This window comes from Pipistrellus kuhlii, unplaced genomic scaffold, assembly GCF_014108245.1.
Source record: "Pipistrellus kuhlii isolate mPipKuh1 unplaced genomic scaffold, mPipKuh1.p scaffold_m20_p_37, whole genome shotgun sequence".
Taxonomy (NCBI): Eukaryota; Metazoa; Chordata; class Mammalia; order Chiroptera; family Vespertilionidae; genus Pipistrellus; species Pipistrellus kuhlii.
Genome location: NW_023425537.1, coordinates 3,549,592 through 3,567,372, shown reverse-complemented (window position 1 = coordinate 3,567,372; position 17,781 = coordinate 3,549,592). Strand labels below are relative to the sequence as shown.

Here is a 17,781-nt window from a genome sequence, read left to right as displayed (position 1 = left end):
TCCAGATCCTTTGGGCATTAAGAATAAGAAACAGCCCAAACCAGTTTGGCTCAGTGGATAGAGCGTTGGTCTGGAAACTGAAAGGTCCCAGGTTCGATTCCGGTCAAGGGCATGTACCTTGGTTGCAGGCACATCCCCGGTGGAGGGTGTGCAAGAGGCAGCTGGCCAATGTCTCTCTCTTATCGATGTTTCTAACTCTCTATCCCTCTCTCTTCCTCTCTGTAAAAAAATCAATAAAATATATTTAAAAAAAGAATAAGAAACAGCAATTATTGCCTTAAAGGGAAGACTAACCTAGTTTTTGCCGATATCCAATTCAGAAAATATCAACAGCAATCCTTTCTAAGAGTATTAAAACATAGAGACAAAAAATATAGGACACATTGTCAGTGTTTTACATCGCAGTGGAATTAAATTATACCCCTTTTAGTTTAACAACTATTAACAGAGCTAAGAGAGCTAGATCTAGACCCAACTGCAACAATCCAGTGAGCATGTGGGTAAATGCCTTTATTGCTCTGAGCCTCAGTTTATTTGTAAAATGGGAGATTTTGATTAGCCTGTGCCTTTGGGCCCTTAAACTATTGGTAATTCCATGTACAAATTCTGATGATGTCTTAGTGGATATGTGGATTTCTAGCTACCTTTTCTCCAGCATTCCTCCTCTGAACCAGCCTTGGAACAATGGCTCTCACAGCTACCATTTGAGAAACTGGCACTTTCTTCAGGGGACAGAGGTGCATAGTGTCTGTGCTTTATCCCCTGCTACCCCTCAGTACAATAGTCCGGATCCTGAAATTTAGAATTCGAATGTTGGACAAGTCACTTCCCCTTTTGGGTCTTAGTTTCTATCTGTAATAAGAATTTTTCCCCCTGAATTTCCTTTTCTAATGTTAACTCTCTGGTAGGCCTTAAGCTTTTAACTAATTAATTAATACCTTTTTATGTGAGTTAAAATAATTTTTGGTCCTCTCTCATTCAAGTGAGGCTTTCTGGGCCTCCTCTTCTCTGTTTCCGTCCTTGTTGGCAGAAGTCTGGAGAGGCTCAGGAGCCACATCTTGTTCCTAAGTCGCATGGCTGCAGGGTAACAGTTCTACCCAGTGTGTGGCCGCTGCGGACATGTTCAGAGCATTCAGGTCCCAGTGGGTCTTTTATGGAGAATGCTCCGAGTATCCCTGGTTAAGAGGAAACCTTGAAGTCTTGTTTTGCCTTATGATATAGAGAGATATGATGCAGCTGCCATGAAGGTTTGTTAGCTATAAAACAGGTACACAAGGATGGACTCTGAAGATTGCAGTGGGAAAGTAGAGCTTTAAGCTCATGAACTCATACTCTGATTCAAAAGTACAGCAGTATATTAAGATCATTATGGAATGTCTGATGAAATGGTTACAGAGAAAAATGTTGAGTTTGATAACTCCAAGGATATCTCTTAGGACTCACCCGTTTGTGCCTGGGCAAGGAATGACTTTCGATTGCAGAAAAAATAGTTTTTACAACAGGCAGAAACTTTTATTAGCCTCATGCATACTTTTGGATCTCATTCACTTGAGAATAAACTATTCTTCCATTGATGCTCTCCTGTGTGATGGCCTTGATCTTGGATGCTACAGGTGTAGAGGAAAAGAGCAATGAAGAGGTCAGTGCCATTCTCGCCACCATCTGAACTGTGTTGTTTCAGCACCCTATGGCTCTATGTGCCTTCCAAAATGATCACTATGCAATATGGCGGTCTCTGCTGGAGTGACAAGGTTATTCTTCCCACTCCCTAAGGAATGAGGGTGTCTGGGCAGTGCCAACTTCTAGGGGTCAAGACCTTCAATCTAGGCATGCCGCATACAGAATCTCATCACTGACCACAAGCACTGAGGAGTCCGATTGCTTATGTGGGTTTTGTAACATGTGCACCATGGCTCTGTGAGTGATAGAGCACTAAAAGCTATTCTGGGTGCCTCATTTTAAGATCTAGCAAGCTTCCTATGTGAGGGATGGCAACAAGCCAGGGATTTTTATTTTGGTTACCATATTAAAAAATATATCAATAATTGAGTTGAATAAGTGCTTGTTGACACATCAATAACTTGATTCTAAACCCGGAGGAAGAATTGAAACCATTAACAGAGATACAGGGAGAACTTAGTTAAAATCAAACCTCTCCAGCAGTAAATTGAACCACGCCATGCAGTATTGGGTTCTGCATCGCTGAGTTTGGGTAAAGAGAGAGGCTGAAGGACCATCTATGAAGATCTTGCTGAGCGGTAGCAGTTCGACCACCTGTACTGTGATGGTTACTTGAACTCTGAATCTCTCATGCCTTAGGATATTTTTTCTTCAGACTAGTACTCAGAAAGTGTCACTTGTTCCAGATTGGTTTCTTGGAATTTTCTATGAGATGTTAAAGGCTATCTGAGAATTAGACTTCCCAGGTCAAAGTGCTAGGGAACACTGGGTTAACAGAATAGAACTTTTGTCATTCTTTCCCATTCTTGTTCCTTTCCTTCTCTGAAAAGTGCCTTTCCAACATTGTTTCATCTTTAATAAACACAACATGGCTCTTCACAAAGAGGATACATCTTAGCTGGTCATAGAACACATCTTTCATAATACACAAAATCTCATGGGACACTAATGCTCAACAGAAGACAGTTTGGGAAATGATGTGAAACAATTTCCTTGTATTCTCTTCAGAGTGTACTAAACAGCCTCCATTAGGTAATAGAGACACAATAACATTAATGATTATTTTTATCTACTTTACCCCTTGCAAAGAGCTTTAATATATATTGTTGAGGACAATATTGAGAGCTCACTTCATATAATCTAATTTGTTAACTTAATTCAAAATTTGGGAGTAAAAGAAAAATTGAATACAGAACATTTGGGAGTATACCAAAGATGATGAATACTACAGAATGAATAAGCATGCTGACTTATTTTTAAAAAGTAGATTCAAACAATGGAAGAAATTTATTTACCTCTTGCGCTCAGCTTAGATTCCTCTGTTGTTCTATAAAAGTAATAAAGATTAAAGTTCATTTTAGTATTAGCAATAATCAAAAAAATGTCTTACATTGAACTGCCTTCCTTTGCCTGCTTGTAAATTTGTTTAATGAGGATAATTCTCCGAGCTAGTCTCAAGGTCATGGGGTCATGGAAGAACCTCCTGGACCCAGAAGAGAGGGAGTGCTGCTTTCCACTAACCCTGGGGGCAGAGAAGTCTCATGACCCACTTCCATCCTTCCAGCCACCTGCAGGCTTCACCTTCATCAGGGTCCTTTCCAGGGTCTGGGTCTGAAGCCCAGAACCATGGGATTCTTGAGAGCTTTATGCATTTTTAAAAAACTCTAACTCCTTCTCTTGGATTATAAAATATCTGTGCCCTTTTAGTGGACAGCTACTTCCCAAGATAGTCAGAAATAATAAGTTAAAAATCTAGGTACCTTAATCTCTTATGAATCTCTTCCTGCTGTTTGGCTAAAATATTCCCCCAATCTCCCTTTTTTTTTGGAGCCCGAATTGTATGTATTCTCACTGGGAAACAATAGAGCTACCCTTCTTGATGGTTTCTTTCTAGAGATTTTAATATATTAATTTCAATGGTTGACCTCAAATCCCAGTGTCCTGGGTTTAATCCTTGATTAATTCACACATTCTGCTTACCGAAATACAATCTGATCTAAGTGTCTTCAGGAGAAATTCAACATAAACCTCTTTGCTCTAGAGTGATGACAACTGCTAAGAGAACCATAGGGTACACGAATGTGCATATGCTAGCTGGGTGCCCTGGGTGCCCTCCCTTGCCAGTTTTGGCCTCACCCTTGGCTCTCGCCCTCCAGTAGCTGGCGGTAGGTGGCGATTTCCTTCTCGAGGTGGGTTTTGATGCCCAGGAGGACCTTGTACTCGCTGTTCTGCCGCTCCAGGTCCTGGCGCAGCTGCAGCAGCTCCTCCTCGTAGCGGGAGATGATGCGCTGCATGTCCTGGAGCTGGCAGGAGTACCGAGACTTGGTCTCTGATAGCATGTTCTCCAAAGCGGATTTCTGAAAGAGGAAAGGATGTTTCTGACATTAATGGGCTGACGGCTTGATTGATTCAGTAACGTGTGCTTGCTGAGTAGTTAGAATCCGCCGACCACTCCGCGAGGTGTCTTGATGGCTGCTGGGAATGCAAAGAGGAGAAGCAGGCTGACGCATAGGTTTGGGACGTGGGTAGCCAGGAGTTGAGCAGTGTCTGGATTTTTGAAGCCCATTTTCTTGGCATACAACCTTTGTGTCGGGGTTCTCTTGGCAACTTTGATGCAACTCCGTGGCATTTATTGTTTATGCTGCTCATTTGGAATGGGGCACGAGGTGCCTGCTCTGATCTGTCCCTTACCTCCTTCCGTTCACATGACCCGACTCAGGATGGTCCCAGCTCAGACTCACCCTGTTGTGCTGTGCCTGCAGGTCAATCTCCAGGGCCTGGAAAGTGCGCTTCAGCTCGTGGATGTTGCCTTGGTTGCTCTGCACGGCTGTGGGGCTGGCAGTCTCCTGGGCAATGGCTGCTGACTGTGAGAGCGACAAAGAGCAGAGGCATTGGCATTGGACCACGAGGAAATGGAACCTTGGGGAAGTCTGGACGCTTTTCTTTTACCTGCTCTTTATACCAAGCATCCAAGTCTCGATGCTTCTTCTTTATCATAAACTCATATTCTTGTCTCATGTCCTCCAGGATCTTAATCAGATCTTCCCCTGGGGTTGTATGCAGCTTCACATTGACTTTGAAGTCATTTGGCGTATGCTGTCCCTCCATTTCCTGTTTAATAACAGAGAAAGAAAATGAATCGGCTGTGACGATCAGAAGGAAGTGTGTTGATTGGCAGCGGTTAATGGATCTTTAAAAAATTTTAGCTCATGTGGTTGCTACTCTTTCACTGGGTTGGTTTGGCTTCTCGGTTATTAGTTATCGATGATAAAACATTATGTGAAATTTTCCTCTTACACTTTTGTAATATAAAGAATAGCACCAGATAGGTAATTGTATGGCCTCTATGGTTACTGACTTAATCCGTGACTGAAAATGTTTCAGCAAGAATTACGCTTCTATAGTGTGTAAAGTACTCGCCAGCAAATGTTTATGGGTGAAGTGATGACACAACTAAGCAGTTGAATGTTTCAGGATATAGACCAAAGTTTTTGGGAAGCAGTTCAGTAATCCAAAGCCAAAAGGTATAGAGGCTTTTAAAATGCATCAGTGCATTAGGATTCTGTAGCATGAAAACCAAGGAACCTCAGGAAAGGTTTAACACTCATTGTCTAACTAGCTTTGATGTTCATAATCAATTTTGTTTGCCTAAAATAGGGATTGTGTTTCTACCATTTTATCAAAGTCTCAGGGACTTTAGATGGATGGTAACTTTTCAAAAATGGGTTAAATGTTTCTGGAAAATAGGATTCTTAATTTTTGCTACTAGTCATAGATAGTAGCAGATTCTCTTTATTCTGTTGGCCCTCAATTTGCTGCACATTGGGTCAATGAAGGAGGTTAAGTGTCACACATTTATTCCTACAATATTTTTAAAATATTTTTATTGATTTTAGAGAATCAATAAAAGGGAGAGGGAGAGAGATAGAAATATCAATGGTAGAGAACCATTTATCAGCTGCTGCCTCCTGCATAACCTGTACTGGGGATTGAACTGGTAACTAGGGCATGTGCCCTGACCAGGAATCAAATCAGTGACCTCTTGGTGCATGGGTTGATGCTCAACCACTGAGCACACTGGCTGGGAAGCATTATATTATCAAAGTAAACATTGCATATTAAAATTGTTGACCCATCTATTATTAATTGTGATAGTATTTTGGCTGTTGTATTTGACATCTGAATAGATAACCTTGGATTGGAAAAATTAGATGTTTATATGGTGCCTTATGATTATTTAGGTTCAAGGACAATAGAACTGGCATAGAGGTAGTAGTTTCTTCTGTAGCTATTGGATCACCTAAAATGTGCCAATTAAGAGCTGTGCTGGGGATTGTTGGGGAGTCCTACCTCCCCATGGTGCTTCTTCATGAGGATGAGCTCTTTCCTCAACCCCTCGACCTCCTGTTCCAGGTCTGTTGTGACAATGGTTAGGTCATCCAAGGTCTTTCGGAGACGCTCCACTTCAATCTCCAAGTCTTTCTTGAAGGAGTGTTCATTTTCGTACCTTTGGTTAGAAGGAAGAAAAGAGCACACCCGTTGTTGAAAGGCTGTGGTCTTTGTGAGGATTCACCTTCATTTAGAGGTGATGCTCATACTTTGTAGGCTTAACGCAAAAACAGTTAATACATACCATTTATTCTTTATATGTGTGTTTCATGTATATTTTTCTATAATAGTGACTCGATGTTATTTTAAAAAATAGAATAAAATAATAAACAGCCATGGGATCATCACCTAGCTTTAGCAGTCATTAACAGTTTGCCTTATTTGCTTCATCTGCATTCCATTTTGTATTTCAATGTAACATTTTACCTCTACATTCCATTTTGTATTTCAATGACATAACATTTTACCTCTACATGCTTCTGAAGCATCTTTTAAGAAAAGTACATCTTTCTAAATATGGATAATAACATTATCTCATCTAAAACATTAAAAACTCCCCCCCCCCCCCTTTAAACACCTCTACCTTCCAGGTTTATTGCAAAGATTTATTTATTTATTTTTAAAATCCTTACCCAAATACATTTTTCCATTGATTTTTAGAGAGAATGGAAGAGAGAGGGAAAGACAGAGAGAAATAGTCATGTGAGAGGAATGCATCAATTGGTAGCCTCCTGCACGTGCCCTGACCAAGGCCTGAACTGGGAAGGAGCCTGAAACTTCTGTACGTGTCCTTGACCGGAATCGAACCTGGGACCCTTCGGTCTGCAGGCCAATGCTCTATCCACTGAGCCAAATCAGCTAGGGCAAAAACCAACTCTTTAATGTCATCTAATTCTTGGTTCTTATTCAAATTTCCTCACAACCAAAAGTGTGTTTTATTATCTGATTTGTTTAAATTAGGGTCCAGCCAAGTATTTATTCTTGTTTGCCTTTTAATTATATTTCAGTAAGATTTTTACATGTAGCTAATGGTGAGATAAGTTTCCTGAACAAGAACAACCCACAAAACAAAACAAACACCAAACAATACTCCCTCTGCCTCCCACGACACTGAGGAAGGAACTTACTTGAGGTTGAAGTCGTCCACTGCCATCCTGGCGTTGTCAAGGAGAAGAAACACCTGAGCATTGGTCATCTTACCGTCCAGTATCTGTAAGAGACGCACCGACAGTCATTTCCGTGGGACACAGGACACAGGAAAGCTGCATTTCTGTTCTCTAGTCTCCTGGTCATGTGATTTGTTAGAACAGATGACTTGTTTCCTGGCAGTGGAGCAATCACACCGATAAATATTTATTGAGCACTTTTGAGGTGCAAAGTATAAAATGATTTTATAGTAAGGATATGGTCTGCATTGTCTTTTTTTTACATGGAGTTTTGACTGGTTAGGACTGATGCAAATGCCAAAAGGAAGAGAAAAGAGTGTAATTATCCAAAATGCCTTCTAACTTTCTAGTTCTGTAAACATATCTTAGTTTGGCTCCCCAAGAATAAAATAATTATTTTAAATGAACACAATTCTTCCTCATGATACCATTCATATTTCTGATCTGCGACTCCTGAGCAAAGTATCACTTGGTACAAAACATCAACTGATAATAATTTTTGAAACTGATTTAAAACGTATTTTATTATGGTCAAAATATACCATAAGTCATTTTTGTCCAAAATATCTATAGTCATGTACATAACGTGTAGCTATGTGCTTTTTAATTATTCCGTGATGAGAATGCCCCAATTGTAGCTATTACTGGTAAAATATTCAATGAAAGGATTCTTTGCCAGCTTAGTAAACTTTAATTGTGGTAAAGCCTCCTGTCAAACACTTTCACTAGATGTTTATATACCTTTTCACTTTAAGAGGAGAAATGTTATTGAAAGTTCATCTACTTGAGCAATTGTGTATACATAGAGGATTTGTAAACACATTTAGGACATTTTAATCAAAGAAGTAGTCCATATTTGCTGTACGTATGTCTCTGTCTTCAGGGAAATTGGGTGGAAGATATCTCAGTGTCAAAAGTATAATACTACTATTGTACCAAATATTGTGCTGAACTAGGAATTGGGAGATTTTCCTTTTCCTTCCTGTTGCTGACCATCGGCATGAACTTGGGCCAGTCACTCCATTCCTTGGGCTTCAGTTCCATCACTTGTTAGATAAGGAGTTTGTACTAGAAACAGGTGAGCTTACAGGTCATAGCTTTAAACTTCTGTAATTTATTTGGGACCAGATTATCTTGTGACATTCCAATTATATTTATACAAATAATTCCTTTCTTTAGAAAGGGTTTTCTTAGGACAAAGTTATACTTGAAAACAAAGACACCTTTAAAATATCTGGTCCTATCCAAAGCTTCACTGGCTAGATGGAATTTGGTATTATGAATGCACAATAGGAGGATTCAGAGGTGGTGACAACAGTGGGCCTGAACTCCACCAGCTGAGTGAGCTTGCCACGTGTCTGTTTCTTCATTCATAAAATGACAATGAAGTTATGAGAATTAGATTAGAAGAGAGAAAATAATGTTGTAAAATCCTTATTTTCTGGGCATAGTGTAGACACTGAAAAATTAGTTCAAAATTTTCTTCTTTAAAATCTAATTGGTAAGGCTGAAACCGGTTTGGCTCAGTGGATAGAGCATTGGCCTGCGGACTGAGGAGTCCCAGGTTCGATTCGAGTCAAGGGCATGTACATTGGTTGCGAGTACAACCCCAGTAGGGGGCGTGCAAGAGGCAGCTGATTGATGACTCTCATGATGTTTCTAGCTCTCTATCTCTCTCCCTTCCTCTCTATGAAAAATCAATAAAATATATTTTAAAAAAATCTAATTGGTAAGGTATGTACACATATAATACCTTAATAAAAAAATGAGGAGAAAAAAATCTAACATTTAAAAAAAATATATAATTTATTGATTATTTATTTATTTATTTATTTATTTTTACAGAGAGGAAGGGAGAGAGATAAAGAGTCAGAAACATCGATGGGAGAGAAACATCAATCAGCTGCCTCCTGCACACCTCCTATTGGGGATATGCCCGCAACCAAGGTACATGCCCTTGACCGGAATTGAACCTGGGACCCTTTTCAGTCCTCAGGCCAACGCTCTATCCACTGAGCCAAACCGGTTAGGGCAAATCTAATACTTTTGTAACTAGAGCCAATGTTTGCATTGGATAAATCTCAGGATTTATATGTTGAGATGTACCCTAAACTCTGTGGTAGGAGATGCCAGGTTGGCTTCCCCTGTCCACCTTCATTCTTCCCTTGGTGGATGGATTCCAAATGGTACTATGACTGCTTCCTTTGCTCACAAAGAGATTCTGTAGATATTTCCTTGTCTTCCCTCTGCAGTGTTTCATAGGGACTTTCTTACCAAATTCTCCCCCTCCCCCTAAACTTTTTATTCTTTGAATTATTTAAGCTCATGGGAAATAAAAAGTAGCTCCCTCCAAAAAGACCTGGGGACCCAGCCTTAGTTGTACACAGATATATTGATTGACATGCAGAGAAACCATTCCTGTAGACTCAACAGAATAAAAAATACCATCTTTAGTGAATTAAACTGATCATTTATCAATTGCAAAGCCCCCACATCAAAACTCTGGCTCTCCCAGCCAGCATTCTCATAGTGCACGAGTGGTGAGCTCTGAAATGCACTTGATATAGAGCACATTTAAAAATGGAAACTATTTCCTACTGTTTGGGTTGCCTGATACAATATTATGACACAGCCGTTATTTCTGAGACATCCTTTGCAATAATGAATGGATGAGGATGGATGGAGAAATAATAGGAGGCATAGGCTTGGCATTGTGTATTATAATTAATCACCTGGATTCTCCCCAAAGCCCCGAGTTAATTCTTTTAAAATAATCTAGTTGGTGTATTAGCAGTGCAGCATCATTGCTCCAGGGTGTATAATCTCCTACCAGGGAGAGGGATGTAGAATATTTTACTGTAATCCAAAGCACCAAGTAGAGTTCTATTATGAGTTATTCTAATATTTCTGTCCAACTCTGTGTTTCAAAAGGAGTGGATTAATTTTTGAACATAATTTCTGATAGACTTTTGGAATAACCTTTAATATCCCTAAAGTGGAGTGGGAGAGTAATATAGCTACTCAGAACATTTCATCAGGGCGCAGGAAGAGGCCAGCCCTGGTACTTGTGGGACCTGTCTGGTCTCTTTTCTCAGCTGCAAACAGGAGAGAGTGGGCTAGATAGACAACCTCAGCTTCACAGAGTTGTTTTCTTCCAACATGGAGAAAATGTAACAACTGAAGTAAGAAATCCAGAAGAGAGTGTAATTCAAAGCTGAAGAAGACTCCTATTTAATGTCAGAACTTAGATTCCAGGGACGCCTGAAAAATGGGCAAGCTGCCCCCTCCTTGTCATTGGTCCCACTCATTTTCTCAATGCTGCTGTAATGAAGTTAGGCAGCCACTTGGTCTCAGTCTGCTCATCTGTGTATTGGGGATAAAAGTACCTGCTTCACAGGATGAAATGATGTGTAAGAAATAGGTATTGTATAATTAACAATGCAAATGCACTGCAATATCTTTATTAATGAGCAGTATCATTGTTGTATGAGGAAGGCTAGTTAGTATCGTACTGTGTGGAAATTGAGGCCATTGGAAGCAGAGTTGGGTTAGAATCCCATCTCTGGCTCTTTCCAGTGCCTTTGGGTTGCTATCTCACTCGTCTGAGCTTCGTTTCTTTCCAGGATTGTTGTGAGAATTAAATCAGATGCTATAGAATGTTTCCATTATTGCAGAAAACTTTTGGATGGCGCTGCTAAGTGTATTAAATACCTAACATGATGCCTGGCATATAGTAAGTGCTCAACAAGTATTTCCCTCCTTTCACTTTTCCTCCTCTCCACTGTCTGCTAATATATTATTTGACCAGGTCTAACCGCAGATTTCTTTTGGGAGTTATATTCTCAGCTGTCCATTTACAAATATCTTCTATTCTTTTCATTCTAAAACCAAAGCAACTTTATTAATGAAAAAATATGGTGAGGTTTGTTGAGTCACCTTGTTTTTCTTTTTCTTTTTTTTTTTTTTTGTAAAGACAACCATGTACTATATAGTTAAGGTAATTACACAGTCAGTTATTAGGTTGCTTATTCAATAATTAGGGTTTATTATGAGGACAGATTTATATTATCTTGATTGGTCCTTCCTACATTCACGCAAGGATGACTGAGTGTTGAGAAGTAACATCATATGCATATTGGAAGCCCGTGATGCCCTTTTCAGGGTAGGTTAAGTCATGATCCTACAAGACATTTTTTGGGACTGCTTTACATAGAGGGAAGTTATGTAACTAAAAAATAACTTGTGAGATGACTGGATTCCTTCTACTCTAGCCAATGTTATGAGATGCCCCAGAAGGTGTAAGCTTAGCTTTAAAAATATTTCGTTGAAAAGTTATTTATTTTTTGAAGAAGTCTCCATAACCCATCCTAACTCTAAGATTCCAAAAATCATGCTCTTTTCATTATTATTCTTTTCTAGCAATATGACTACTAGCACCTAGAAACCCAGAACTTCGAGTAGCCCCCAAGAAGAAGTATCCAGAGATGTCACAATTATGTATTTGCCTGTGGAGTGACAGCTTTTAGATGTGATCTCCAAAATAGTAGAACTCAGCCTCTCTTTGCCAGATACTCCCACTATTGCCATTTGAGGTGAGCAGAACTGATGCAATGAGAAAGCAAAGGCTGTCTCGCGCCTTGTGCATTCATTGAACACGAGGAATGCAGTCCAGCCTTTGTCATTATTATTATATCGCTGGGCCACAGTGACACTGGACAGCAGCTGATTGCCTTAGACTCTTTAGATTTCCCCCCACATAATTTATGTACAGGTTTAAATAAATACAATAGACTTTCCAAAGTACAAATGTAAGGTAAAGTAAAAAAATATCCTCAAATTCCTTTGTCCACAATTACTTTAAGCTCTTTTGCCATTTTCCTGGCAGTTGTTTTTTATGCTGATTTCTCCTCCCTTGGGGTATGTCAGAAGACAGATGGTGGGTTTCCTGGAAATGCACCACCCGCCCTGACTTCCGGGGCCACCTGGATCTTACCTGCTCCTGCAGGTGGCTGATGTTCTCCTCATACTGGGAATAATCTTGCTTACTGCCAGGGTCTCTCTCCTGGTGCCACTTCAGGATGCGGCTCTCGAGCTTCACGTTGGCCTCCTCCAGAGCACGCACCTTGTCCAGGTAGGAGGCCAGGCGCTCATTGAGGTTCTGCATGGTCTCCTTCCCATTGCCACCTAGGAGGGAGCTGCCTCTTCCGGACCCCCAAGACCTTCCAGGGGGCGGGCAGCCTGGGGAGGCGAAGGAAAGGGAGATGCGGACGCCCCCCGCACCCCCGTGGACACTGGGAGCCCGGGGGAAGCCCCCCGGCCTGCCCCAGCCACCTCTGGTGCCAGGGAGGGAGCCAGAGGGGATCTGGCCGAAGCTGTGGCTGGAGCTCATGGTCCCATTTGTGTGTGGGGCGGGGCGGGGCTCTGCTCTGCTCCCTGGCACCGCAGAACTGAGCCGCCCCAGACTGCCCTGGATGGTTTTATGCCCTCTGCTGTGGGAGTTCCCTTCTCTGACAACTGTACCAACAAGATCGTATCATTGTGCAACATGTGTTTCCTCTTGGTCAATCCCGGAGCGCCCCGGGCCTCCACACACGCTGTTGTTGTTTAGAGCCACATCGATATACCAGTTTGTTTCTCCCTTCCAGTCCTAACCCGCAGGAGTGGCCGCGACTTAGGCGGCTGTTTGTCTCAGGTGCCTTTCTAATCTTTCCGTGGAATTTTCCCATTGTTCGCTTATCTGAAAAGGGTCAGATGCAAGTCCACAAAAGGGTTATTTGATGTAACAAAGATTTTTCTTTTGAAAAGTAGACAGTAAGCACACAGACACCCCTCCGCCCCCAATAAATCCCAGCTCTGAAGCAAGGAGGGGGGTGGGGTGGGCAGAGACTGTTCAGATCAGAGCAGAATCTCCGAGTGAAGATACTCGTGCTGAGGAAATGGAGAATGCGCTGAGTATCTGACGCCTTTGTGGCAGGCAGTGTTTGATGGAAAGTAATTTCAAAGGAATCATTCTGAAGAACAAACCTTCAATTATAATTAATTAATGAATGACCGCTTTCAAGGTGCCTTTCATCCCGTGCACACCTCAAAACCAAACAACCCTGACCCGCGCTCAGGACTTCCCTTGGCTCCCGGGTCCCAGCCGCGCTGCGCCCCAGAAAGGCTGGTTCTGTGTCTGTGACCCGCAGAGGCGGTTGGGGGTGAGGGAAGGAGGTGGGCAGGAAATAAGCCATGGGTTGGCTAACATGCTGGATGAATTTTTCGCTTCGTCTGCCAAGGTAAAGGTTAGGAGGGAATAAAGAAACAGTCTCGAGGCGGGGAGCCACGTGCTGGCTACTGGCAATTAGATTTAAAGAGGACTTAGAAAGCAAATGGCAGCTGCGGAAGGGACTTCATTCCTTGGTTCAAGCCACTAATTTTACAGGTGAGGGAAGCTGAGTCTTTGGGGGAGGGGGTATGTCAGAGGACAGATGGTGGGTGAGCGGCAAAGCCAGAGTGGATTCTTCCCGCCACATGGCACTGTGATCTTTGAGTGGAATCTGGACAGAATCCTGTACAATATTTCTCTCATAGGTGGTAACGGGACTTCCCAGTTTACATAGCCCTCTGATATTCTTTTTTTTTTGTGTGTGTGTGTGTGTGTGTGTGTGCTAATCCTCACCTGAGGATATTTTTTTCCATTGATATTTAGAGAGAGTGGGAGGAAGGGGAGAGAGAGAAAGAGAGAGAGAGAGAGAGAGATCATGTGTGAGAGAGAGAGAGAGACACATCGATTAGTTGCCTCCTGCATGCTCCCTGATGGAGCCTGGAGATCAAACCTGCAACCCAGGAACATGCCCTTGACCTGGAATAGAACCTGCTGTCCTTCTGTCAGCAGTCTGACACCCTAACCATTGAGCCAAACTGGGTAGGGCTAAAAAAATTTTTTTATAAGAGTTTATTTGAGCCCAAGTGATGATACATGCCAGGAGGCAAGATCTCAGGTGCTCCGCACTGACCACGCTGTGCTGCATTTGTTACACCCCTCTGGGTCTGCAGGCTGCACGAAAGCAGGGATTCTGTCTCCCATCTTTCAAGCACCAAAGTCTGGCTTCTTGTGGGCATTTCATAAATGTGTGTTAACTCAATATTGAACTTTTTAGAGTCATGATTTTTTCCCTTTTTTTTTTTTTTTTAAGTTATTGGGGTGACACTGGTTAACACAATTCTTCAGGTTTCAGGTGCACAGTTCTGCAACACATCATCTGTACTCTGTAATTGCTGTACTCTAATTGCCAGTAGCCAGCACGGGTCACCACCCCAAGTCAGGTCTCCATCCAGCCTATACCCTCTCATTTATCTAGCCTATACCCTCTCCACTTTTCTCTCTCCCCTCTTCCTCCATAGAATCATGATTTTAACTCAGGTTCTCCAACACCATCACCTCCTGCCCATTTTAGGAGCGTGAGCTGTAAAACCAGAGTAGAAAAAGCCTCTCCCAAGGGTGAACTAGCTAATCACAGAGGCAAAATCACCCCTAACTGCAAATAGTATCACTAGCGCACACCCAGCTTTGCTTGTCCGTGCTGGCAACAAAGCCTTGCTCAGGTCCTTGGACTTTCCTCCTCTCACTATGGGCAAGATGGGAAAATTTGGTCAAGACTAAAGGAAGCCTAGGGGATGTTTGGAAGGGGTACCCTTTTAAAGTGTTCCACAGTCACTTACATCTGTGAGCAGGAGGGAAAAAAGGGAGACAAGATAAAAAGAGCAAACGAGAGAAACACTTATTGAGATGTATGGTTATGAGCTGATGGACATGGATTGGACCTGACTCAGGGTAGGATCAGATGGTGTTCACAGTGATCCAGCCACATACATGAGAGCACCATCTGTAGGATATGCAAGGTTTCACATTTGGTTCATCTTCCTGGTAAGCTGAGATGCTGTCATTAAAAGGGAAGTAATACTTTGCAGGAGAGGTTGGTTGGGATTGAATGAATGGGTTGCTTGTGGGTGTATCAGGGCTCAGAAAGGAGGCCTGTCCACGGTTAGTTGTCATTCACTGAGAGCACAGTGTGTTTGTGCCTTTTAAAGACAATTGTCCCATCCCCGTGGCATTCCATGGGCAGTCTCTTGCTTATAGTGAGAGAACAATGGCCAAACAATCCTTAAATAGATTTTACTATGCATGACATTTCAGAACAGATGAGTAGTAAGTCTCCAGGCAAAATTGCTATGTCATTATCCTATGATTTGGCAGGTTACATGTAAAGATTAGACATTTATAGAAATAAAACACAGCTTCTGCAGTGACACCAGGTCAGACATTTCCTAAGTGCCTAAGTTTATCATACTGTAGCCAAATAATAATACAATTTTCTCATATTTTGGTCTTTCCAGGAAAAGGGAGCTAATATACACTAGAGGCCGGTTGCAGGAAGATTCCTGCAAGAATAGGGTTTCCTGTGGCTGTCCTTCCCCTCACACACTAAGTGGCAGGATTATTATGCATTCAGAGATCATAGTAATCTGGCCACTGAGTGTATATAGATGATTCAAGTTAAGAAGTACTCAGTATAGTAATTTAGAGTAGGAGGGGAAGACAAATCAACTTAAAGTTGCTTACAAATAGTATTTGTATTTATTTACTTACATACAAGGAAAAATAATGAAAAACACACATAGGCAAAAAGACTTGTAAGATCACAGATGGCCCATCCATGTTGTCACAAAGGGTGAAATTTTCTTCCTTTTTATGGCCAAGTAGTATTTCATTGTGTAAATGTACCATAGCTGTTTCATACATTGCTCAAGCTGATGGACACCTGGGCTGCTTCCAAATCTTGGCTATAATAAATAACAATTCTGTGAACATAGAGGTGCTTATATTTTTTCAAATTAGTGTTTTGGACTTCTTCAGATAAATTCCCAAAAGTGGAATTGTGGGTCATAAGGCAGTTCCATTTTTTTTTTTTTTTTTTTTTTTTTTGTGTGAAACTTTATACTGTTTTCCACAGTGTCTGCACCAATCCTCATTCCCTCCAGCAGTGCACAGGGTTCCCGCTTCTCCGCATCAGCACTTGTTTATTGATTTATTGATGATAGCCATTCTGACAGGGGTGAGAAGATACCTCATTGTGGTTTAATTTGCATTTCTCTGATGATTAGTGAAGGTGAATATCTTTTCATATGTCTATTGGCCATCTGTATATCCTCCTGGAGGGATCTGGAGAGCATTGTGCTAAGTGAAATAGCCAGTCACAGAAAGAGAAGTACCAAATGATTTCACGCATATGTGGAATTTAATGAACAAACTGAACTAACCAGCAAAATAGAGACAGACTGATAGATGGAGAGCAGGCAGATAGCTCTGGTGTAGGAGTGGTGTTGGGAGAGGTGGAAGAACTGAGCAAAAAAGAAAAAAAAAAGAAAGAACTCATGGACGCAGACAACAGTGCAGTATTGGGAGGGGAGGTGGTGAGTGGAAGTGGAGGAGGTTGTAAGGGCGATAAATGGTGATGGAAAAAGTAAAATAAATAAAAAAAGGTATTTTAACTTAAAAAAGATCATAGAAGTTCTTTCAAAGGGTAGATAATGAGACAGCTGTTGGAAACTCTTCTTAATCCGATTTAAAAAAATACTTTCTTAAATTTATTGGGGTGACATTAGTTAATAAGATTATGTGGGTTTTCAGTATTTAACTCTATAATACATCATCTGTATATTACATTGTGTGTTCACCTCCCAAAGTTAAGCTCCTTCTGTCATCATGTATCTGACCCTCTTCTACCGCTCCACCACCCCCTCTCCCTTTGGTAACCACCTTACTGTTGTCTGTGTCTCTGAGTTCTTGTGTGTTATTTACTTACTAGTATTTGTTGCTTTCTGTTTTATATCCCACATATGAGTGAAATAATGTGCTTCTTGATGATTGGATAGAGAAGATATGATACATATATACAATGGAATACAACTCAGCAATAAAGAAAGATAAAATACTGCCATTTGTGACACGGATAGATCTTGAGAATATCATGCTAAGTGAAATAAGACAGAAAAAGTAAAGTTAATCTGATTTAAAAAAAATATATGTTGATTTTTTTTACAGAGAGGAAGAGAGAAGGCTAGAGAGCTAGAAACATCAATAAGAGAGAAACATCGACCTTCTGTACACCCCCCACCAGGGATGTGCCCGCAACCACATGCCCTTGACCAGAATCGAACCCGGGACCCTTCAGTCCGCAGACCGATGCTCTATCCACTGAGCCAAACCTGTTTCGGCAATCTGATTTTTATAAGCAGTTAAGAATTAAGTAAGGATGCAGAGGTAGATGGAGCCTGTTAGTGATGACAAACAAATAGCATTCAGGCCTTAAGAGTTAGGAAATTTGGAGAAGAGAATATATCAGAATAAAGAAAGATAAAGTACATTTCAGTTAAATAAGATCTGTGTTGACAGAAATCCAAGTTGGTAAATGTTTATTGAGATCCCAGGAATGGGTTCTCTGGGAAGCATATTTCTGAGCAATTTGGAACATACAAAAGGTGAAAGACACCTTTGCAGCAC

General features: G+C 41.3%; 1 protein-coding gene across 3 annotated transcripts; it reads right to left on the bottom strand.

Annotated features, from left to right (window-relative positions):
* Positions 1–1,231: 1,231 nt before the first annotated feature.
* KRT23 (keratin 23) lies at positions 1,232–12,698 on the bottom strand. Of its 3 annotated transcripts, none has more exons than XM_036407750.2 (8): positions 12,229–12,698; positions 7,197–7,279; positions 6,031–6,187; positions 4,630–4,791; positions 4,422–4,544; positions 3,817–4,037; positions 2,976–3,007; positions 1,232–1,616 (listed from the first exon to the last, which is right to left on the bottom strand). In XM_036407750.2, exons 1-8 carry the CDS (start codon positions 12,622–12,624, stop codon positions 1,522–1,524), a joined length of 1,269 nt encoding a protein of 422 aa, XP_036263643.1. In that variant the 5' UTR covers positions 12,625–12,698; the 3' UTR covers positions 1,232–1,521. The 3 variants fall into 3 exon arrangements, with proteins under 3 accessions (XP_036263643.1, XP_036263644.1, XP_036263646.1); XM_036407751.2 differs by having other exon boundaries at positions 1,232–1,613; XM_036407753.1 differs by having other exon boundaries at positions 7,197–7,391; positions 12,229–12,367.
* Positions 12,699–17,781: the final 5,083 nt, after the last annotated feature.

Excerpts from the sequence above, each read along its gene's own strand:
- KRT23 (XM_036407750.2), bottom strand. The coding sequence starts at position 12,624 with ATGAGCTCCAGCCACAGCTTCGGCCAGATCCCCTCTGGCTCCCTCCCT. Across the intron at positions 4,792-6,030 it reads TGAAGAAGCACCATGGGGAG|GAAATGGAGGGACAGCATAC; the intron begins GTAGGACTCCCC and ends GTTATTAAACAG. Across the intron at positions 4,545-4,629 it reads ATGCTTGGTATAAAGAGCAG|TCAGCAGCCATTGCCCAGGA; the intron begins GTAAAAGAAAAG and ends TCGCTCTCACAG.